This window comes from Podarcis melisellensis, assembly GCF_964234715.1.
Source record: "Podarcis melisellensis genome assembly, chromosome: 2".
Classification (NCBI taxonomy): Eukaryota; Metazoa; Chordata; class Lepidosauria; order Squamata; family Lacertidae; genus Podarcis; species Podarcis melisellensis.
Genome location: NC_138529.1, coordinates 27,803,558 through 27,827,177, shown reverse-complemented (window position 1 = coordinate 27,827,177; position 23,620 = coordinate 27,803,558). Strand labels below are relative to the sequence as shown.

Here is a 23,620-nt window from a genome sequence, read left to right as displayed (position 1 = left end):
GTTACCTTCTGCTGAGTTTTTAGGGGTGCTGCCTTCTCCAACTGCCAAGCAGAAATATTATACCCGAGCAGCTTGTTTCCTGCTGCCACCTTTCTGCCCCAACACACTCACTCACTCTCTCTCTCTCTCTCTCTCTCTCTCTCTCTCTCTCTCCGCACGGGCCACCTTCCCTTCCCAGAACAGCTGCCATGCCAGTCCCCACTTCTTTTGTGTGCCACCACACTGGGTTGCCTCGCCAGCTCCTCCCTCTCTTTGCACAGTTGCAATGTAGTCCTCTTCCACCGCCCCTCTGTATAAGTAAGTTGTGCAAGCCCTGCGCCCTAAGCCCTACATACCGTTGCCTTGCCAGCTCTCTCTCTCGTTGCCCCTGCTCTTCTTTCTCATGCTCCAGCATCTCCCTCAGCTCCTCTGTCTGGCGTACGTAGCGCTGGGCTGCCCGCTCATCGGATTGCAGCAGCTCTGCTTCATGCAGCGTTTTCAGCTTTTTGATCTCTAGCTTGTGCTTAGCAATAAGCTTCTGAATCTCAGGCTCCAGACCTGAATGGAGAACAAATGGGGAAGACTATTAGCAAGATATGGGTGGTGGCGGCAAGAGGGGCTGTCACTAAAGAAAGGTCCCACTTGCCAAAGTAGGCAAACTTTGCTGAAAAGCAAAAAACTACAATTGGAATACTTTACATTAAAACATTCCATGCACACATGCAACCTTTATATACAGCACATAGCTCTCTGGCCATGGCAAGTGCTGGCTGACCTAGTGAATGATGGAGGCTTACTGCGCATGATATAGTAAGAAGAAGCCTTGAAACCCTGACAGTCATCTGACTGGGTCACCCTGATCTCAGTTCCAAACAAAAACTCTGCAACACTGGAAAAGGTACTATGATGCATATATGGTGGAATTGTTTAAACATCAAACAATTTTGGGAAACAATATATAACGAAATGAAAAAAATGTTCAGATATTCATTTAGGAAAACACCAGAAGGTTTTCTATTGGGAATAGTACCAGGAAGTCTAAAGAAGACATGACATTATATTTATATGCAACAGTAGCCGCAAGGCTATTGATTGCTAAAAAATGGAAAAGTAGTATTATACCGACAAAAACAGAGTGGCTTGCCAAATTATTGGAGTATTACAATATATCCAAAACAATGGGAGAAATTGGAAGGATCTCAAAAGAGAAGATAGACAGGGACTGGAAGGTGTTTAAAGGATACTTGCAAAACCATATTGAAAAATCAGAACTCCTATTAGAATAAACAAGTTCCGTTTCAAATACTGAAATACTAAATAAGATGGATAACAATGTGTAATAGAAAAAGAAGCAGAAAATTGGGTTAAAGGTATGTGAAAGAAAGTAATAGAAGTGGAAAGAAATTGCAATTGAGTAGATTGGAAGTCTAACACAAAGATGGGGTGAGGGGTGAGGGATGGTGATGGGAAAAGGAAGTATCTGTGGGATTGAGTGTGGGTATGTTTGAACATTTTTAAGGATTGTATGAAATGTATTTTTGTATGCTTGTATATTCGTAATATGTGTGTATTAATGCTGAATTATTTTAATAATAAAAACTTTTTAAAAACACACAAAAAACTCTAGTAACAAAGCTGAGCCATGGTAAGGGAACAGAAAAAAAAACCAAAAACCCCTGACCTCTGATCCTAGTGGGGCAAAGCATATACGCAATGCTTACTAAGTAATTCTCAACAAGGAGAGACTACGTCAAATCCTATAGATTTTGCTTTTTAAAAAGTCACTCCCTAGTACTCTTGTTAAAGAAGCTTATTTTTTGCACAAAAAGCTGGAACAATCTCCCCTCCATCACCTCCCTAAAGTCACACATAATGATGACTCAGTTTTAGAAGCAGGGATGCTACAGTGCTAACTGTACTGAACACCCCACCCCAATTGCATTTTAATACAGAGTTTTTTACATTGTTAGTGTCATTACTTTTAAACTTATATATACATATATAAAATGCATTAGCTATGTGTGTTTCATTTGTATTAGTTTTCATTTTAGTGAGCCGCCTTGAGCCCCTGGCAAAAGGCAGGATATAGTGTAATAACTGTAATTATTATTACTCTTGCTATTATTATTATTATTATTATTACTACTACTACTATTACTATCACTATTATTATTATTATAAAAGGAGTCGGTTCTGCAGCCCCACTAACTCTACATTGAATAAGCCACTCCTTGTGCATAATGATAGCAAGAAGATGACTCAGTCACAGCTATCCACAAATACCTTTAACAGTGATCTCTTTGATCTTCTTGGTTTTCTCATCAATCCATTTCTCCCGGCGGATCTTTTCTGTGGCACTCATGAGTTCCTTCAGCTTCTTTATTTCCTGCAGGGGAAGAAAAGGGGAGGGGGGAATGCAAGACACAAATCAGACATTTCTTCATTAAATACTGAAAACATGCTGCCATGAACCTGCCCAGGCAGTCATGAAGTGTCTCCTCTATACACTGAGAAAGCAGTAGGTGCACATCCTGCCTCCCTGCCTCCCTGCAACTCTGGCTGGATTCCCAGCAATGCAACCTTGCAAAGAAAACCTGTAATGAGTTTTCCTTCCCAGCTATCAACAATATATCCAAAGATAGAGAAACAGCAACAGAACCTACCAAAAGCATATACCTAAGTAAATTCGGGTTTGTGCACTACCCTCACACAGACTGAGTATATAAGCAGGACTGTGCACATTTATGTGGCAAAGCAAGAAAAAAAGCAAGATGAGGGATTTCACTTCTGAGGATCCCAAATTTTAAGAAGCAGATTTCTAGCCACAGGCACAGGGAAAGGTGGTCTGGTGATTTCAGCTGAAGGTGTACTGTTGGCTGGCCTGCTAGTAGCTAAGACAGGGTCCACACTTCCTTTTACATCCCCTGCCTCACGAAAAGCAATTCAAGGTTCCCTCTCCCCCACCTTCTAGCTCTCCACTACATTGGGCTTTGCCAACAGAATCAGGAAACCTAAACACTTCAGTTATAAAATGGAGGAGGGAGGGCACACAGGAACATGAAAGAAGTGCCTTAAACTGAGTCGGATAATTGCTCCATCTAATTAAGTATTACCGACAGCGTTTATTCTGAATGCAGTAGAGTAATCCTGACTCTGCCCAGGATTGTTCGGAGTGGCAGAGGTACTGCCACACCTGAAGCCCTGCTGGCTCCTGCTGACCAGTGCAGAATATGGAGGTGGGGGTAGCTTCTTATTTTTCTGCACTAGCTATAGGCTGGCACAATAGCCCATTGGCCCCTTTCTACCAAATGGGCCAGCTTAGTAAGCTGCGGGTCCCTGGCCAGCTCTGCTCTGCTCCTGAAATGTTCCATTTCAGAGTCTTGCACCAGCTATTGCCAGCAGGAACATTGGTAGAAGTAGCTCCCAAACAGCCCCTGCCGAAGGCAGAGTTCCTAAGGAAGAGTTCCTATGGCAGTGGAGCTCTTCTACCCTGCCAGCAGAGCCTAGCAAAGGAACATCTCCACTGAATGCATCCCCTCTAAGTGCAGATCAAGGCTAGGATTACAGCCTATTTCTATTTCCCCCTTGTCAGTATTCCACTTTGCAATCTTGTTAGCATACTAGAATTAATCATCGGTGCTCATTGGCTTCTTAGACCCAGAGAAATGATGGTATTGGCTGAAGGACAATGCCACTGCCTTTTCTTGAGAGACGTTTTGCTTTTGATGGTGCACACATGTGTTTATTTTGTCCTATTGCTATCTCTGTACAAACACTTTTTCAAATTATGGGTGGAATTCGACACAGCAGACCTACTGAAATTAATAGACTTAACTTAGTCAAGTTCATTCATTTCAGTGGATCTACTCTGAGCAGGCCTAGTGTTGAATCCCACCCTTTAAAACAAAATGGAACTTGCAAAATTTATTTGCATAGAAGTCAAAGTGGGGCATGTATACACATCTTGAACAGCAACCCCCCTTTCAAACCATCTTCAATGCTCTGGAAAAAAACACCACCCCCTGTCATCTGTCTTCAGTTTTGTCCAAGTCTAGCCACTGAATTTTATGAATGATATTTGAACGTGAGTCTATCCATTTATCAGTAGGCAGTGAGGAATGCAAAAGTGGCTGAGGAATTTGGATTGGTTTTGCTTCACAGGCAACTCCAGCAAAAGGCTGTTCAGTAAGGCACTGAGGATAAGAGTTAAAGAGCAGTCCCACTTTTGGCTGGCACCTGACATGACCATGGAAACAGGCACCTAGAGCGTGCCACTATCAAGGAAGAGCTCTTTGTCCCAAGCTGCAACAAGTGCCCTAGCCATACCCCCAAAGATGGGACCTAACACAGGAGGTGGGGAACCTGTGGCCCTCCAGATGTTGCTGGATTACAGCTCTCATAAACCATTGACCCCTCTTGCTGGGTGGGACTGATGGGAGCTGAGAATCCAACAAGATCGGGGTGGGGAAGAGGCGTCACAGGCTCTCCACCCCTGGATCTAAAGAATTCACAAATAGTTGCACCAACAGGCTCAAGACAGGTGAGAGAGACAAAAGCTGAAGCCAAAGAGCACGCACAGAAAAGGTTTACCTCACAGAGGGGGCCCAGAGTGCGCCAAACCTAGAGAGAAAGAGGAAGAAGTGAGAGATAGAGGGAAATGGAAAGGAGTGTGAAATAAGAGTGTCTTGGGAAACAGGTGCAAAGAGGCAACTGGCAAATGCTAAGATCTGGAGCAGCTGGGCTCCTGCGAACGTTCAAAGAGTTTGCCAAGGCGAGGCTCATCCAAGCGCCGAGAAAGCTTCCTACTTTTGCAGGAAAGGGTGTGCCAAGAAGCAGAAGCAGCAAAACCAAGCAAAGGAGCCTCCTTGGTGTAGGCAGCTTTGCCAATGCAAATCCTTAACTGTCTTAGCTGAGGTCCAGCGCCCAGGGCCTTCTGGCGGTTCCCTCATTGCGAGAAGCAAAGCTACAGGGAACCAGGCAGAGGGCATTCTCGGTAGTGGCGCCCACCCTGTGGAATGCCCTTCCAGCAGATGTGAAAGCGATAAACAACTACCTGACATTCAGAAGACATCTTAAGGCAGCCCTGTTCAGGGAAGTTTTTAACGTGTGATATTTTACTGTATTTTTGGTTTCTACGGAAGCCACCCAGAGTGGCTGGGGAGGCCCAGCCAGATGGGCGGGGTATAAATAACAAATTTATTATTATTATTATTATTATTATTATTATTATTATTATTATCATCGTCTACAGTTTCCCCTTTAATGATAACAAAGGCAGTCACAACTATCTTGTATTGTTAATGATCCTATAGAACAGGGGTGCTTAGTTAAGTGCTACAAGCTATTAAGACATGAGAGAAGAGCCTGGGTCAGTTTGGCTTATTAATTCCAAAGCTCTGGGTGGCAGGAGCTTCATTTGCCCTTTCCCAGAAATGTTATAGCTACAATCAAATGGAAGCCAGCAGGGCAAGTCTTTCTTTTTAAGAAGGACCAACTGCAAGATGGGGCTGAATGGCTTCAGCCAATGAAGCATATTCCAAATGGGATGAACAGCAAAGGAAAGGGGAATGATTTCGCAGGAACCTAGGACAATCCTTCTGGCTTAGTAATGGTAACATATCCCATGCTTAGCTACAAATGCCCTTGCAAGCAGCCATGCTGTTGTGAACTTGCTATAACCAGCATAAAAGACATACAGTCTTAACTTGAGTTAGTCTTAGGCACTGCACTCTATAAACTACTATATTTACTCGAGTCTAATGCGCCATTGAATTTAATGCGCACCTCAATTTCCAGAACCTTGAAACAAAAAAAACTGTTTGCTGGTGAATGCCAATGTGCCACCAAATCTATAACACACACCTTAATTTTTGCGACGTAATTTGGCAAAAAAAGGTGAGAATCAGATTCGAGTACATACGGTTATTCCTACCCAGTTTCAGTCAGAGTTAAGAAACTGTTCAGAAAAATAAGGATGAATTGTCATAGGGCCCTGGCAGGGGACTGCTTATAAGCATTACCTCCAGGCACAGCAAGAACCAGAGATACACACTTTGTCATTGCTCCTGCCACCCTCGGATGTCTAGCTCAACCAAAAAATTCAAGAGAGACAAGCACTATTGACAGTCATAACCAATTCTCTCTTTTTGTTACAAATGCCCCTCATTTCAACTTAAAACAGATTCCGTTGCACAGCATGAGGTATAAAAAATCCCTCCCCATTTGCAAAGAAGGAGCAGGATGACTCCAAATGCATCATGTCACATAAATACTTCTGATTCAGCAGCCAGAGCATTACCTCAGCCGTATCAAGGCAACCAAGCATAGAACAAAGAAAAAATATTCAGGTAGACTTAGTTGAGAATCTTCTCACCAGGTACAAGAAAAGGCCTTTTCCACCATATTGTGTACAAAAAAAGGGAGGGGAACTCATACACTGGATATTTTTTTGTGTGAAAAACGAAACTTCTACACTTCAGACAGCCTTTATGCTCCCCTCCACCCCTCAAGCATTCTGTATCTCTCGTCTTTCTCTCGGCTGGTCAGGAAAGAGCTCTTCAGAAGGTCTCAACACTGCTTACGGCTTTTAACCTGGTTCCTGTCTATGAACCAAAGGAGAACTATTCAGATACTTTATCTAGCTGGTGTGCAGCTCTGTCACCCAAGGAACTAAAAGCTACTTCCTCACCAGCTCATGCTGCTCCTGCATCTGGGCAATTTTCTTCGTGTATTTCTGATCCACTTGTTTCAATTCAGTCACCACCGCTTCACATTTCTCGCTCAGAGTCTTCTTATCCTCAATCAGCTGTAGGGGATGGGTGCAAAGGAGGATAAAGTCACAGCACCTCCCCAAAATTACATCTACTACAGTGGCAGGCAATTGGGAGAGCAAGCACTTTAAGGCTGCCACCTTACGCAGGTGTCAAAGCGGATGCTAAGCTCCCCCTTCACCAGCCTAGTCAAGGATTACACGTTGAATTAGTATGTTTAGGTGAAGCTGGGAGAGGTAAAAGCATATAGATATGCCAGCAGTGCAAAGGAGTCTAGGAAAGGGGTTGTAAGCAGGGTGGACACAATAATAATAACTTCACCTTCCCATCTTCAAAAAGGAGGGGGGAAGGAAGAGGATACCTGGTCAATGAAGGCGAGGTGCCGTTGGATAGCTGCTTCATACTGCTCCCTTTGTAGTGCCAGCTGGCGACTCAGCTCTTTCTCTGTCCCTTTGACATGACGTACAGTCAGCTCCCGTTGCTGTGCCTGCAGGAAACAATAACCCGGGCATATTAAGAATAGGGTGGGCTATGCAGCCAGTCAAATTAAACCCTGCAAAAAAAACAGAGAAGGACAAGAAAACACATGTCACGTGTATGCTTACTCTCAGACAAGAGGATTTTCCCATCCAAAGGAATGTAGGAAGATGCCTTATCCCAAGTCACACCACTGGTCCATCTATCTCAGTGTCTACCCCAGGAGCGAGGAGACTTTGGCTCCCGGATGTTACTGAGATACAACTCCTATAATCCCTGGCAATTAGCCATACTTGCTGGGACTAATGGGAGCTGTAATTCAGCAACAACTGGAGGGTCAAAGGTTCCCCATCCTTGGCCTACCCTGACTTATGGGGGATTTCCAGGGGTTTCAGGCAGGGGTTTCTCCCAGTCCTACCTTGGAAATGTCAAGGACTGAATCCGAGACCTTCTGCATACAACGTAGAACTTCTACCACGGAGCTGATTCCCTTCCCCCATACTGATGGCTTTGTCTGGCTTCACAAACCAGACTGCAGAAGCCTAGGCTGTCAGGTAGGGTAGGCCTCTGCAACTCTGGCTGCTCAGGCTTTTAATCCATGTATCTTCCACACAACATAGCTGAATCCTGGGCTCTGCTGTACTTTGTGACACAGCCCCCCCCCCTTTCCTAGCACATGCAAACCTGCCAAGGGATTAGGCTCTAGTTACCCACCAGTGCTGTCTGTAGCAATGTGATGGCTCTCTTCTTCTCTTCTACCTCCAGCTTCAGCCGCATGATGGAGCTGGTAACCTCTGTGGCAACTGCTGATGCCTGCTCCAGGTGAGCTAGCTCTTCTTCTGACAAGAGCCCCTGACAGGTGGTAGAAATGCAGGTCTTGGTGTTACTACTAAGAGTTTCTCTTTTAATAGAACATCTAAAGTTACTCAGCTCACGTTTTGCCGATTACAAACCAACCTATTAATTTCCTGAGGCAGACCTAGTTATCTGCCTCAAGGAAGATGAGACCAGCCGTTTATGCTGGAGGCCAATACAGCAGCAAAATCCCAATATGAATTTTATGAGCTTGCAAACTCAATCCTCTTTTTTGTTGCATCAGGTGAAGACAATTACCCACTTAATTCATTGAAAACGGACGATTCCCACCTTTGCTGAAAGTCAACTTCATGCTTGGGGGCTCACCTCTCGCTGGGAAGCAGAGGCAGCAGACCTCGGTCGCTCCTGCTCGGATTTCTCCATCTCATCCAAGAAACTAATGATGCTCTGAAGTTTGGCTTCCGAGAGCAGCGTGCCTTCCTCAGGGACTCCCGGAGAATAGTTCAGTTTCCCAAACTTCTCCAGGTTGTCAGCAGTGAGAGAATTTGAGTCGGCCTCCTGTATTTAGGGAGAAAAGGCCAGCTATCTATGCTAGACTTAGACAGGAATGGCAGAACAGATATACTTCAACCATGAGTTGTGGATAAGAATCAGAATAAGAATAGAATCAGAGAATCATAGAATTGTAAAATTGTTGTGGACATGTACTTATTGATGGACCATGTTTTCCAGGAAAGTCATCTTCTAGGCCACTTTAACTAAAAACCAGATGCTAGTGTAAGTTAAATGAAAGACTTTCTGACTCAAGAGGGGATGATTTCCTCAACTCTCTTTAGGATAACCAAACATGCAAGTAATACTATCAAAGGTATTTGGAGTTGGTGGAAATAGTTGTGGGTCACAATAGATCGGCAGCAAATTATTGTGCACACATGAGACAGTAGCAATGGGATGCCCTTTACTTCCTGGCCCATGGAAAACAAAAAAACCAGAACCTCAAATGAGGTTGTTGATTCAGGGTAACAGCTTCAGAATAAATCATGAAAAAGGAACAGACAAAGACAGATAGATTTCTATATCTATTCCACTTACCCCATCTACCCAAGCATATTTATCTTCTTTGCAGGCCTTGGGTTGTGGTGGCAACTCTGGCTCCTCCTCCAACAACTTTAAGGTATCCAGTAGCTCATTAAGTGTGACTTTGGACTGTGCTCTGCTGGCTGCAGTGATAATAGTCTCCAAGTCTTCACTGCCCATCTTTCCAGAGCTGACATCCTTAAAAACAGAGAAAATCCATGCACGGTGAGATTGCAAGAAGGGTGCATTCCTGGTGTTTCATTTGAATGGGGTGAGTAGATCCATCTCCTCACAGTACAGTGCGCAAGCTGAACAGAATATTTCATAGCAAAGCCCTTGAAAACTGTGCAAACTGCGAAGTCACTGGAGTAAAAAAAGAAAACAGCAACTAAGCATTTGGAAGCATGAGAAAATAGAAAGGGGCACCTGTGGCTGATCTTCAGGTAGTTTGTTTTGTCCTGGGACAGACAGACAAGCCCCAGCAGAATGTTCTTCTGTATCTGCAGCTGCCAAGTGGAAGTTGGCATCTGTAAATAACAACAAAAAGGATTTGCTATAATAGGAATCCAGTGCCCAGAAACATAATCAGGTGTGGTGGGTTTGTGTGAGAGTTTTTGTTTTTTTAAACAGATGGGCAAAGGACTATATCTTGAGCAATGAAGATTTTGGCTGAAAAAACCTCTTCTATTACATGCATGGTGAACGGAGGCTGTTTTTTAGTCCAAGGTGGAGATCTCCTTGTGGGGAACTTTTGGCTATTTGACGGTGGTAAATGTCGACAAGGCAAAAGTAGGTAGAGCAAGTGGTATGACTTTTACCTTTCTATAGTAGGCTATGTTCCAGCGACACAAACCTCATAAATTTCTAAACGCATATACAGACCATCTCTCCAGCCTCCATCACAGAAGCAGGAGGCATTATTGCAAGTCCAAGGACACATTCGAACAAGCCAAAAGCACTTGAGGAGGGTGCAGAGCAGGGCTGATGAATGGCATGGTCTGGATAGGGGTATGGCCTGAGGAAGAGTCCTGAGGGCCAAACAGACCTGGAGAACCACATTTGGCACCAGGTCTGAAATTCCCCACCCTTGGTGTGCAGCTTGTCTGATGAAGGTTTCTAGTTACACTACAATGGGAGGAAGTGGGCGAGCATCACAATGGACTCTTCTTTGACTTGCTCAGATCAAGCACCAATTGCATTTGGATGAGCTTCAAAGTGAAGCTGTGTGTTACTGGAACAAAATGGAACTGTAACACACACAGTTTGCAGACACAGCAATGTACAATTTAGCAATAGTATTTCCATTCCGCCCTTCCCTTTTGATTTCCTCAAGACTTCCCAGCAACCACAGAGCTGCAGCAATCAGTTGCACACATCTTCTCCTGAACACTTCTTACTTGAGCATCTAGACTTCTCTGAACTTATTCCTTCAACATCTCCGACATGGTACTTTGTGCTTGGTTCTCCCTAATGCAATCTGTGGTCTCAATGATCATATACAGTTTTGCAACTTATCTGGTAAAATGATAGGACAGTTGTAGGCCTACCAGATCCAGTGTAACTGCACAGACGTTGCACTGAAGTTCTGAAGAACCCGGGACTTCAACCCCTATCAGCCAAGCATGGACAGTGAACAGGTATGTTGGGAATTGTAGCTGAACAATATCTGGAGGATCACAGGTTTCCTACTTCCTGGACTAGAGGAATGTTCAGGAGACATCTTTACCTACAGTTTCACAATCTACCAGTGCTTTTCACCTGCATTGTTGGCTTTGATGATGCTGTTGGCAGGGCTAGTGTTCTTCACAGAGCCAGCCTTCTCAGGTTTTCTTCTTCTGGTTTTCTTGCTCTCTTTCATTGCTGCCAGCTCCTCCTCAACCAAGCGTTGCGTATCCAAGACTTTCTGGGCTCTTTTTTGCTGCAGCTCCTAGCAGGAAAAAAAAATGGTGTTAGTGTTCTGTTATGGTCCACTTGCTCCTCCATTTGCAGCACTGGCAAATTAACATGTTGCAAGCTCTGAACAAACCAAAGCAATGAACTCCCCTCTTAATGTCCAAGGCAGGCAATGCTGTTACAAGCCCCTACCTGGATGGCTGCTCGTCTGGCAAGACGTGCCTTCTCCTCTCGAATCTTTTTCCTCTCCTCGTCTCGCCTCCGCTGCAAATCCAACATGTTGCCCTCCTCTGTGAGTTGCTGCTGCCTTTCCTTAAAAGGAGTTGAGGCAGAAAGGATTTTCAGGTGTTGTTATCAGTTTCCTATTCTGGTACAAATGACAGCTGGGTTCCCCCGCTCCCCACAAGAGAGACTAACATGCGAAGATGTTTTTATTAAGGTATCAAGAAGCTCAAGAAATAAAAAGAAATTCAGACGTTCCTGTACATTTCAGATGTGGGACAATTAATTGATTGAGGGCTCTGCTACTATCGGACAGGATGAGGAAGTCCTTACTAATAGCTTTTTGCACAGCTGTAGCCACACTGCTGTGGAAAAGAAGTAGTTTCAGCTTTTGATAGAAAAGATGAACAATAAGGACTGGCGTAGAGTTTGGATTATTTCAGAGCGGCAGCATCAAATTTGGGTTAAAGAAAGGAGCTGTTCTGAAAATGAACTAATGAATAAATCTCTCTAAAAAAACCAGTTTTTTCTGTTTTCTTTTTAAGCTACCAATCTAGGAAGAAGAGAAGAGGCCTGCTGGATCAGACCAAAGGCCCCTCTAGTCCAGTACAGTGGTACCTCTAGATACGAATGGGATCCATTCCAGAGCCCCGTTCACATCAAGAGGTAAACGTAACTAGCGGCGGAACGCCTTCACATGCGCGCGTCGCTTTTCGCTGCTTTTGTGCATGACGTCATTTTGAGTGCGCATGCGCAAATGGCGAAACCCGGAAGTAACACGCTCCATTACTTCCGGGTTGCCGAGGAGCGCAACTCGAACGCGCTCAACTTGAAGCATATTTAACCCGAGGTATGACTGTATCCTGTTCTCACAGTGCCAAGAAACATACTGCCTCTGACAGTGGAAGCAGAACAAAGCAGTTGTAGCTAGTCAGCAGTGGGGGGGGGGGGGGAAATCTAGAGAAGCATATGGACAGCATCTGATGAGATTTCAGAAAAGGAATGAACAGAACTTCCTGAAAGTGGGAGAAGGCAGGTTTCAGTGTCCTTCATAATCCCCACTCACTTTTTTCAGGTCTTTGCCAAACTATGCTATTTGAAAAAATGGCTCATAGAACTGTAAAAAATGACCAAATGAATGGATATCAGTAAATCAACACAAAAGAACTGGAAAAGTGCATCCGACATTAACCGCCCTGCCCTGAGTATTCTGATTAACAACCAGAACCTTTTGTTTCATCTGAGAATGGTTCCTCCAATAAGAAGCTACTCCTTAGGAGCAAATGTCAGAAGAGGAGATATCACTTCTGACACAGCACCATATAACCCCAAATGAACAAAACTATTTGGGGAACAAAGAATCGTTTTCCTTAATTCTCAGGAAACGTGAAGTCCGCTTTATACAATGCATGTATGCTATACATACCTCTCTTTTGGAAGCTAGTAAGCGCCTGAGCTGGGCTGCACCTTCCTTGTGCCTCTGAGAGTGTCGTCTGTACCAGCGCTGTATCATGACAGCGGCCAGGTTGACCTGGTTAATGAACCTGAATGGGTAGAAAGAAGTTAACAAAAAGTGAAATGGCTTTCCAACCACAAATGGAAACCCTGCCATGAAGCAGGAAGAGACACACACAGAGAGAGAAGGTGTGGCTCTTGCCTATATGGCTCCTGTTTAGAAAGAGCCCCCTCACTTTTTTCCTTCTTCTTAGAAAACAATATAAAGTCCAATGCTCATTTCAGAGGGATATATTTTAGACAAACGTGAAAGGAAATCAGGCCCCAGCACTATTTTATTAGAACCGATAAAATGTGAAAGGACTGACCTATCAGCTGGAAATCATCAAACGCACCTGTTAAAGCTGCTAAGCAGCAACATATTATGTACCCTTCTCTGAACTACCATGAGGCTTCCTCTCATTCTTCTGCATAACTTCCCAACATCTCCTCTGGTTATCTCTTTTGTCGCCAGCGAATTCACGCTTACCGCTCAGCCTCCTCCTCCGATACTTCCTGCCTCCTGAGGGGGTTACTGCTACTGCTGTTATTATTGTTCCGAGCCAGGATATTGCTGCTGGAAAAGTTTTTCTGGGACTTCATGTAGCTGCTACTCTCTGTGTCTTCATTGGAAGTGGCTTTGATAATGTTACTAAGAAAACAAGACAAGAACACTTCAGTCAGAAGCATCTTCTGTATTGCTCAACAGGTTGTTAGCATGCCATACTACCCAGTGATGGACACGTGTCTATTTTCCAGAGTGTACTGATACTGTGTTTTTCTCAGGGATACTGTCCTTGGTAGACTGCCTTGGGAAAGAAAATGCTCCTCACCCACTAACATAATACATTATTCACCCCTCTTTAATGACATTTTGCAAGTGTCAAGTAAGTCCTGCTAAATCACTCCTGCATTTTCATCTACGACAACACTTGAACAAGTCAAGGGATGAGCACCAAACATGCAGTTGGGAGGGGAACGGTTGTAAAGGAAGAAAAACCTTAGAATTTGGCATAGAATGAGGGAAGCTCCTTTTGCTCATATACAGCCCAGTTGTGTGGATTATGAGTCTCTGGACTAACATGAATATGAGGGCTCTTAGAAACAACTGCAGTCTAATTTTTCCTAGCAAGGAAGCTTAAAAATAAAAGATTCAGGAGCAAGTATGCTTTCATTCCCATAGCTGTGCATGTGTATCTATCTATGCCTCCCTGGTTGAAAACCACTACTCCCCCGATGGCTTGCTCATACTTGAGGTGTTGGTCAGGCTGCCACAGTTAGGCTTTCCCTGGCCCCTTCCAACCAACCTACGGTGCCCACTGGAAGGATGGCTGTGAAAGGACTTACTTGAGGGAGGTTGTGGCCTGGTTGGAGCTCTTGGGCGCAGCTGCCTTGTCCGCAGTGGAGTAGTTATTATGCACCATGGTGGTTACACAGTTGCCCATTGCACCTTTGTTACTCCTCGTAGGAAAGAAGGGCAATATGTTAGCATATTGAAGGCTGTGGGCCAACATGTGCAGACTTCAATCACAATCCTTTAGGACAAGGGTTGCTAACCCACCACCCTCTAGATATTGTTAGATTCCAACTCCCATTAGTCAGCCAACGTGACCAATGGTCAGGGAGACTGTAAGCTGTTCTCCAACAACATCTCAGGGCCACGGGAAAACCATTAACTGCTTAGACATGGTTCAAAAGATAACAGGGGAAAAATCATAATGGGGGGGAATCTGAAATAGGCTTCCTAGGTCTTCACCCGGAAAAAAGCGTCATGGCACCAGGCTACAGTGCTGTCACTGTGATTGTTGTCCTGTGGCTCCACTGGTACTTTGTAAATTCTCTCTCCTGTCCTCTTGGGAGCAAAATATTGCTACCCACAACAGGTGGAAGAGGAGACTGTATGAAAGAATCAATGGAGTGGACACGTGGTGACTGCACCCTCTCAGTGAGTTTTCAAAGGGAAAGGCACCATAACCAGGCGAAGACCTGGCAACCCTAATTTGGAATGTGAGAGCACCAAGTGCAGGCTAAAGGAATAAGACCACATGAAAGCACACCGAAGTGCCGTAGTGCTGTTCAACAACAATGAAAGCAAAAACGAAGTGGAAAGAATTGTTTTGGCTCAACCCTATTTTAGATTACAACCTGTAGCTAAAAAGAGACTGCTGTTCCTTTTCACATGGTTGTCTCCAGACCCTACTCCAATAACACCCATGGACCAGAAATAATACAGCACCCATCTTCAGCAAAAATAGCGCTAGCACAAATCCCACCAGCCAAATTTCAGCAATTTACCTATAACTTCAGAAGCTAGACCTGGTTGCCTTTCTTACCTGTTATTTGCAGTGAAGTTGGCTGCAAGTGGCACATAGATTTCTTTCTTTCTCATGCCTGCAGGGGCCTCTTGAGTACTGGATGGGACAGGAAATGTTCTGGGCTGCTCATCCTGTACAACATAACCAGAAATAAGCATGAAGGGAAATCACCATCATTGTATGCGGCAGGTCCTCTCCTGATACTTTTATTCTAACTCATGCAGAGAATCTATCTCAGTCCCACCATAATTCTCACTGATACCAAAGCCTGCTAGGAGATAAACTCTAGTGGTGGTAAGTTTGTGCTGTGCTGAATGTCCCAGGATGGGACTAATAAACTTCCAAACCGGGAGTGAGAGTCAGGGGCACTGATTCTGCATGGCCAGTGTTAAAAAGCTACACAAGAGCTGTCAACCCCTCAGCTAATGACTGCTAATCCAAATTCCATACCAGGAGCCAAAGTCATTAGCACAGATTACACAATACAAAAGTATGGTAGTAGTGCCATATTCCCCCTACTTATTTATTTGTCTTATTTATTGGCTGGCCCATAACCTGAATCCTCCAGTAACACTTCCTTTGAACACCTTTTGCCCCTACTTCCTAGTTCCAAGTATAGCACTGTAGTGCTAGACAGAAGCTGCTGCTTGATTACAACAGAAGGGCATCCCTTTCTCCAGATCTTACACTTAATGCTGCACTAGCATTTAGTGTCGGTGGAGAGATAGTCTGCCCTCTTGTCATGACCGGGGATGGCTGTAGCCTTGTGGCAGGGGGCAGCCTTTCCACTGCTTGTTTTTTAAGGAGAGAGCTATATCCCTGTGCTGGAGAGCACAGCACTCCTCAACAGCTGCCTATGCAAGCATATTCTATGCTGTACTCACCCCAACAACAAGAACGACAGCTGAATGGGGGAAAGTTTCTCCCCTGACAATGACAGCACACTGACATTTATGACCTTGCCCTTACCAGGATGTTCCATGTTGTTTTCTTTTCCGGGGAGACTTTGCTCAGACTTGCTAGTTTCTTTCTTCCACCTGAGCTGCTTTCAAACAAAGTCAGGAAATCGCCGTGCTGCTCCACACTGCTGAGAAGCAAAATCACATGATTACTCAGAAATCTTGGGAGTTTGGTCCATTTCCAGAAGCTGTCCCCTGCTGAGCAAAAGGAGAACTCATTCTCCCCCATAAATTACTACCAAGTGTCCAGGAGTAATAACAAATTGGTTTCAGTACCTTCAAGTAAATGAAATGTATAGAAAGGACAAAGAAAGAGGATTTGTGGAAGGGGGATCTGAATTTGAAAAAATTCTATTGGGAAGCAACAACAAAAATCTTAATAGAATAGGAAACTAAATATGGGTTAGTACAGGCCACGATGATACACTGGGGGTCAGATATCAGATATAATATTGAGTTATCAGCATAGGAAAAATTATGGAATAGAGCAATAAATTTCTTGGCTTGGAAGTGTTCAAGACAGAAGGGTCTCTGATGCATATGTGGTGGCACTGTAAATATGCAAAAAAATTCTGAGAGATGGTATATGAGGAACTGAAAAAAATATTTAAGCTCACTTTTCCAAAGAAACCAGAAGACTTCTTGCTAGCAATAATAGGTGCAGAGATACTAAAGAAAGTAAAAAAATGTATTTCTGTATGCAACAGCGGCCACAAGATTAGTGTATATAAAATATTGGAAAGAAAAGATATCTCCAACAAAAGAACAATGGTTGCATAAATTAATAGAATATTTGAAGAAAGATGGGATTAAGGTAAACTTTCAAGCGGGGGTAAATTTATGATCAGCAGTAGAAAGGATAAGCGAACTGAAGCAGTGAAAATAGGATGGAATAATCAAAGGACATGTAGCAAACCAAAGAAAATGTAGGGTGTCAAGGAAGGTTAGGTTGGGAAGTAGGAAAAAAAAAACTTTGATGAGATGACATATGTATGCAAATATGCACTGGAAAATGCATCAATAAAAAATAATTTTAAAAACAAACCCTACTAGTCATTCTGGGGTAAACTCTCAAGAAGAAAAACAAACCAACTTCCCCAAAGAGTTCTGAAAGACATGCATGAGTGAATTAGTTTCTGCAAAATATTGCATTTCAGTAAGAAATTTATTTAGGGCTCACCTAAAGGCACCGTTCACACGCTGGTTAACCTGAGTCGTGCTATTGGACCTTCGTAAATTGTTCATAGCTCTGGAGGTGCCAAGCCCTGCATCTTCCTGGGAGAAAAAGACACACATCAACAATGCTGAATACTTAGGGGTTGGCTACCATTTGGATGGCTTTGAAACAAAAGCTTCCTCTTACATAGATAGAGTGCCCCATCTGCGGCCGTCCCAAGATAAAGAAGGTAAGCCCTACAGGTGATACATTAACAATGCCCCTGGAAGACAGCTTGAAGGATGCATTCAGGGCTGCTGCTTTGTTACTGGATGTTCCAGTGTGTGTTTCTGGTTTTTTAATATATATTCATAATAAAAATTAAACCAGTACTTACAAGAAAAAAGGATAAGCACATTTTTATATACCGTCAAAAATTCCATCTCATGTTTCGATTATTTTTTCCTATTACAATTGTAACAATATTCAGTCTCAAGAAGTGGATACAGTCTAATTGTAAAATTAAAGTTATTTTGTAAAGTACAGGATGAATTGAGTCTTTAAAGTTGCCTTGCCCTTATGATATATAAGGGGTGGGGGTGGGGATCGATGGAAAACAACCAGTCCCTGTAAAGTGCTTTAAAAAAAAAATAATTGAACAGAATTTTCTGTGCATTTAATGGTGTTGTGTGATTGCTCTGTAAACATATCCCATATGCATGATTCTGTACACAACAATCAAGAGGTCTGTGAAATTACAATTGAGCTATGCAGCCTGGGGTTAAGTTATTGCGTAATTCATGAGACTCAGTGGAAATTACCTTTAGTGATAACTGTAAGCCACTTTGTCATTTAGAACCAGGAACCGTTGTCATCTTAGACCCAATGATAATGCACACTGATTAGATGGGCAGATGAATGTACTGATCCTTGATCTTTCCATACTCTCTAAAAGTTGCTAGTTATCATAATGCAATCTTATTGAAAAAACAACTCCTCCAAATCCTCAATATTGTGACTGTTTCTGTCCAAATGATATGCTTCCTTTTGTTTACTACAAAATCTGTGCTTTCTATGCTCAATTCATTTTTTTTCTACTTTTTAAATGGCAAAATCTTACATGCATTTTGTATTGTTAAAGCAGTAATGTAAGTTTAGGTTTGATAAGAAATTATTGCATACATTTCACTTTTTCCTTTAAAAAAGCAAAGCAGGTCCCCTCCCCCAAATGGCATCAGAATTTCTGAATTTTTTTATAACTCTAGGGTGGTTTTTGTAACTTCGGGCTAGAACCCCCTTGCGTTACACAAATACAGCAATTTTACATGGGCTGCTCTTGTTGTGGACTCTACTAAACACAGAATAAAAGAATGCACAGCATAACCAGTTAAGCTTTGTGATTAAATGAAATATGTTTACCAGGAACATACTTAGAAGACAGAATAAACTTCCAAGGAGAGCAAATCTATTACCCCCATCCCCCAATACTCACTAGGATATTCCTCTTGGGCTTGTTTTCAGTAATGACGGAGATGGAGCGAGCAATGTGCTTGCCTGGAGAGGCACTGCTTGGGCGCTGAAGCACTTGCATGGGCAGCCCTGTAAGACTGAGATCCACACCATTGGCACTGGCACCCTGGAAGGAAGAGCTGCTACCACGGGCACTCTTCATTGTGATATGGGAGCAGAGGCCTGGAAGCAAAGGAAAACACAAAGGTGAAGATGTTATGTTGGCTAGAGGAATTGCTTTCCACATTTCCTATTTTGACCTAAAGCATGGATGAAGGAATAGGGAAAACTCTTGTGAGTATGTTCATAGAACATCTGTCACTGTTCACCTGCAATATCACAGGCCAGCAAATGTCTGTGATGCTCCTGTAACCATTATACACAGACCTCTCAATTTACCTTGGCGGCGGCGGGGAATTACTCATCATTTCCAAGCAACCTGATTTGGAAGCCATGTGCTTCAAAACTGAAATTACCCAGTAACAGACACACTTGTTGAGTTGAACATCACCTGGATTGCATGCAACAATTTAACAGCAGCTATGCATTCCTGATGCAAAAGCCATATCAGGCAATGCTGGTCCCTAAGTATCTAACGGCCAAACTAGAAGACACAGGGGAATCCATGCAGAGTCTAGTGGATATCTTTTGTTTTTAAACCACTGAAAAGCAACATCAGATAATAATAATAATAATAATAATAATAATAATAATAATAATAATAATAATAATAATATTTTTTATTTATATCCCTCCCCAGCCGAAGCCGGGCTCAGGGCGGCTAACAACAATAAAACAGTACAAAAGTACAGCACAAACAACACTCTAAAATCATTCATTATAAAATTAATTAAATTCAAGCTGTGCCCTGGCCAAAGGCCTGGTGGAACAGCTCTGTCTTGCAGGCCCTGCGGAAAGATGTCAAGTCCCGCAGGGCCCTAGTCTCTTGTGACAGTGTTCCACCAGGTCGGAGCCACAGACGAAAAAGCCCTGGCTCTAGTTGAGGCCAGCCTAACTTCTCTGTGGCCTGGGACCTTCAAGATGTTTTTATTTGAAGACCGTAAGTTTCTCTGTGGGGCATACCAGGAGAGGCGGTCCCGTAGGTACGAGGGTCCTAGGCCATATAGGGCTTTAAAGGTTAAAACCAGCACCTTAAACCTGCTCCTGTACTCCACCGGGAGCCAGTGCAGCTGGTATAGCACCGGGTGAATGTGATCTCGCAGCGAAGACCCCGTAAGGAGTCTCGCTGCAGCATTCCGCACCAGCTGGAGTTTCTGGGTCAGTCTCAAGGGCAGCCCCACGTAGAGCGAGTTACAACAATCCAGTCTGGAGGTGACCGTCACGTGGATCACAGTGGCTAGGTCAGGGCGAGAGAGGTAAGGAGCCAACTGCTTAGTTTGGCGGAGATGAAAAAATGACACCTTTGTTATAGCTGCAATCTGCGCCTCCATGGAAAGGGAGGTGTCGAAGACCCAAACTCTTAACGGACGGTGCTGGCAATAACTGCGCCCCCGCAAGAGATGGGAGTTGCCCCCCCCCAATCCCATATCATCCCGTGCCAGCCACAGGACCTCTGTTTTCGAAGGATTTAGCTTCAACCGGCTCCCACGTAACCATCCACAGCTTCCAATTAGCAGAACACAGCATAGATTAGCTGAACATCTCAACATTTTCCCTCCCTGCCATTTTCTGCTTTTCTAACCATAGGAATAAAGGTATAGGGTCCCTGTAACTTTTTCCCTGCAGGGAGAACAACAGCTTGGGGAGGGTAATTTTGATTTAAGTGGGGCGTGAGGGAGAAATGTTATCTAAGTACTCCCTCTGCTGAAATTTGCAGCTTCCTGCTTCTACTTTTCAGTAAACAAACACACTAAACAATACAAAACATTAATGTTAGAACATGGTGTGTGCACGCCACAGACTGCCCAGACATTACGGTACATCCTCTCCCATGCTGAACTGCCATTCTTGTTTTACAATAATATCTCTTTAGCAGCTCAACCTCTCGTAAGCAGTGTGGTGAATGTAAGAAAAAAGCCATTACTTCATCACTTTCCCCCCTCACCCTTCCCAGTTGACAACATGTGATAAATGAACAGTTCCTGGCAATGCCAGACACATAAGAGTATATGGGCTTTCAGAAAAGGATACGGTACAAGTGACTATGAGGCCAAGCTTAAGGATATACATATGCATTATTTCACACTGGCCAGATTTTATTCATAAGAGCATTTATATGCCTGAACTTTGGCCCAAAGTGAGTCCCACCAAACTAGTGCATAGAGGGGTACATAATTCTACCAGTTATAGCTTCCCATCCTCCAATCCTCTCCTAATAAATTAATCTATTCTGATAAATGTTCTCACTTTCTAATACACACATCCACACCCATCATATTAGGTTAGCCTTACTTGATTTGTCTCTTAACAAAGAAACTGCCCATCCACACACCTATTTCCCTACAAGCGCTTTCAATTGCAAATACTTTGGCCCAGGAAAGATAAACACAAACCTCTCTATGGAAACCATAGACACACACCCTATTGATATGGGTGAAGCTTGCAACTAGGCAGCTCATAGCTATTTCATTAGAGAAACGTGTTAAGATTCAAGGCAGCAAACATGACAGGATGAAACTGCTAAAGTGTGGTCAGCCTTTGCATAGGTTCAATATCATTCAAGGCGAATGAAAAGCTTCATACAATCTGTATAGTTACACAGTTTCATTGTTTACTTTTCGCTTTCATTTACCGGTGTCTTGAAAGTTCAATACTCCTGTCGTCTGTACGACAAATTTGGCACTAAAGTACCTGAATGAGGCAATTTCAATGACGCTCCTCATAGTGGTCAACCGGATTTCAGGTATCACCCTATTTACCCAGTAACATAGAACTTATAGTGTTCCAGTGATGCATTCTTTTAACCTGGAAGCATTTCTTATGCTTACTAGAGTAAACATAGCAAATGCGGCAAAGAAAGGATTTAGAAGGGGTTGGGGCTTGAAACCTGGGCACCTAAAATGTAATTTTTCCCCAAGCCTGAGGCTATTTACATTAGATATACCTGAACTACTGTGAGTATTTGCATAAGGCTGGTGCCTCTTCAAAAAGGCCGCTGTTTCCTAACAACAGGAGCCTACGTGAATCATGCACCCTGGAGTACACAAACATCTTGCGGCATGATGCATAGTGCTTAACACCAGATCTCACGCTGAAAAATCCAAAGGAGAGAAACTTCAGAGCATCAGGCTAGTCCCTAAAAGGGATGCTGGAGAGACAGGATCGGGAGCAACATTCACCTTTCTGGTGCCTTCCCAAAATACTAGAAACGGGTGGGGAAGAGTTGCTTGTTTCTCCAAAGAGGAAGGGAAAGGCATCCAAAACAAGTTCGAGCTCCTCCTCCTTGTCACAGTGCTTTTTTAACAGTTGCAAAGAAGCACCATCCCAAGATGCAATTACAATTACAGGGCCAGGGGCTCTGCAAAAGCCTGGGGTTTGAAGCCAGCTCAGGCAGGACTCTGCAAAACAATGCAAACGTGCAGCAGCCTGCAGGGTGGCGGGGTTGGAGGCGGGGTAGAGAGAGGATGGCCACTGTCTGGCCCCCCTCTATATCACAAATGGCTCTCTCTCACACACTTACCTCACGCAGGTACCCAAAAAACGAACCTCCTCCTTCTCGCTGGTGGTTCAGGTGATGATGGCGAGAGCCGCCCCCCCCCCCGTCCCCGCTTCTACACAGGCTCTGTTGGGCTGAGAGGAAGGCCTAGCCTTAAACCGAGGGGGGGTTTCTATCTACACCTCTCCCCCCCCAAAAAAAAATGCCCCCCGGAGGCGGCTGCTCCCCCCCCCCACTTTTATGATGTAGGGGCCTAGTCCTGCGCTGGGGTCATTCTCAGACGCAATGCCCGCTCATCCCCCAGGCCGCCCGCCTAGAGCATTATGGGAAATTCCCGCCCCCTGATGCTGAGGCTGCGACTCCAGTCCACGGCCCGGCAAAGAGAGCGAGGGAGACCAGCGGAAGACGTAGCGGCAGCCGCCGCCGTGAGAAGCACACGCGAACTTAGTGCGAAGGGGAGGCCCGCCTCCGCTTTGCCACGGCATTGGCCAGAGTTTGGAGAGGCCCGGCTCCTTACCGGCTGGCCGACTTGTCCTTCTGCCGGCGCCGGGGCTAGGTTGAGGGCGCAAGAAAGGCGGCGGGCGGGAGACCCGCGAGGAGAGAGAGACGTTTGCGGGCTGTGGGGGGAGAAGCGTGTAGAGGAGGAGGAGGGGCTTGCACCACAAAGGCGACGACCCCCGACTTAGTCCTGCAACCAGATCAGGCACTTCCTCCCTGCTGGGTCTGTTCGGTATTCCCCCCCCCCTTCGCTCTTTCCAACGGGGGTCTCCCTCTGAACCCCGGTTGCAACTTCCAGGGCTCCCCCCGTTGCCGTCTCTTGCGTGATCTTTTATTTCCCTTTTCTTCCCTCCCACTTCCCTTTTATGAAGACTATCCACTCTGGGATCCCACACTAATTCTCCCCTGGCCTCCTCGCTGGCCCAAGTAGGACCACTTCAGCCAGCTAGCCCTGGGGATTATCTAATGCTTATTTCCCCTAAATTGATTTCTGAATTTTGAATTTTGTTATTCACGCTTTTATACTGTATTTTATGCTGCTTTTACAATTAAGTGTTCTAAATTTGTTGTGAGCTGCCCTGAGCCCGGTTTTTGAAGCAGGAAGGGTGGGGTATAAATAAAAATTATTATTACCGGTATTATTATTATTATTATTATGAGATCCAAGTCCCAGGCAGGCTCCTTTTTCTTGCCTTAAAGCGACTGCTGCTTCTGCAGCCACTGCCATGCGTGTTGCTAGTCAACATCGTGGCAGCAATAATACTTTTAACCAGCGCTCGAAAGAGGAAGCCCGTTCCCACAACCAACAGCAGTATTTTTATTTATTTTTTCAGTACAGG

The 23,620-nt window shown here is 44.3% G+C and overlaps 1 protein-coding gene across 11 annotated transcripts in view; it reads right to left on the bottom strand.

Annotated features, from left to right (window-relative positions):
• The window catches only part of CEP131 (centrosomal protein 131), a 31,676-nt gene extending 8,855 nt beyond the window's left edge, over nt 1-22,821 (bottom strand). For 2 of the 11 annotated variants that reach the window (XM_081903535.1, XM_081903526.1), the window contains exons 1-19: nt 22,801-22,821; nt 18,651-18,850; nt 17,183-17,277; nt 16,013-16,130; nt 15,062-15,174; nt 14,076-14,189; nt 13,219-13,380; nt 12,661-12,778; nt 11,205-11,324; nt 10,878-11,046; nt 9,546-9,646; nt 9,135-9,317; nt 8,409-8,600; nt 7,941-8,078; nt 7,111-7,236; nt 6,668-6,784; nt 4,570-4,599; nt 2,263-2,365; nt 336-537 (exon numbers count right to left, since the gene is read on the bottom strand). In XM_081903535.1, coding sequence (XP_081759661.1) covers nt 336-537; nt 2,263-2,365; nt 4,570-4,599; nt 6,668-6,784; nt 7,111-7,236; nt 7,941-8,078; nt 8,409-8,600; nt 9,135-9,317; nt 9,546-9,646; nt 10,878-11,046; nt 11,205-11,324; nt 12,661-12,778; nt 13,219-13,380; nt 14,076-14,189; nt 15,062-15,174; nt 16,013-16,130; nt 17,183-17,277; nt 18,651-18,830 — 2,381 coding nt within the window. In that variant the 5' untranslated portion in view covers nt 18,831-18,850; nt 22,801-22,821. Of the gene's footprint in view, nt 1-335; nt 538-2,262; nt 2,366-4,569; nt 4,600-6,667; nt 6,785-7,110; nt 7,237-7,940; nt 8,079-8,408; nt 8,601-9,134; nt 9,318-9,545; nt 9,647-10,877; nt 11,047-11,204; nt 11,325-12,660; nt 12,779-13,218; nt 13,381-14,075; nt 14,190-15,061; nt 15,175-16,012; nt 16,131-17,182; nt 17,278-18,650; nt 18,851-22,307; nt 22,728-22,800 lie in introns of those variants that run through there. The other 9 variants (XM_081903525.1, XM_081903531.1, XM_081903529.1 and 6 more) reach the window with 8 other exon arrangements.
• Between the last annotated feature and the right edge of the window lie 799 nt (nt 22,822-23,620).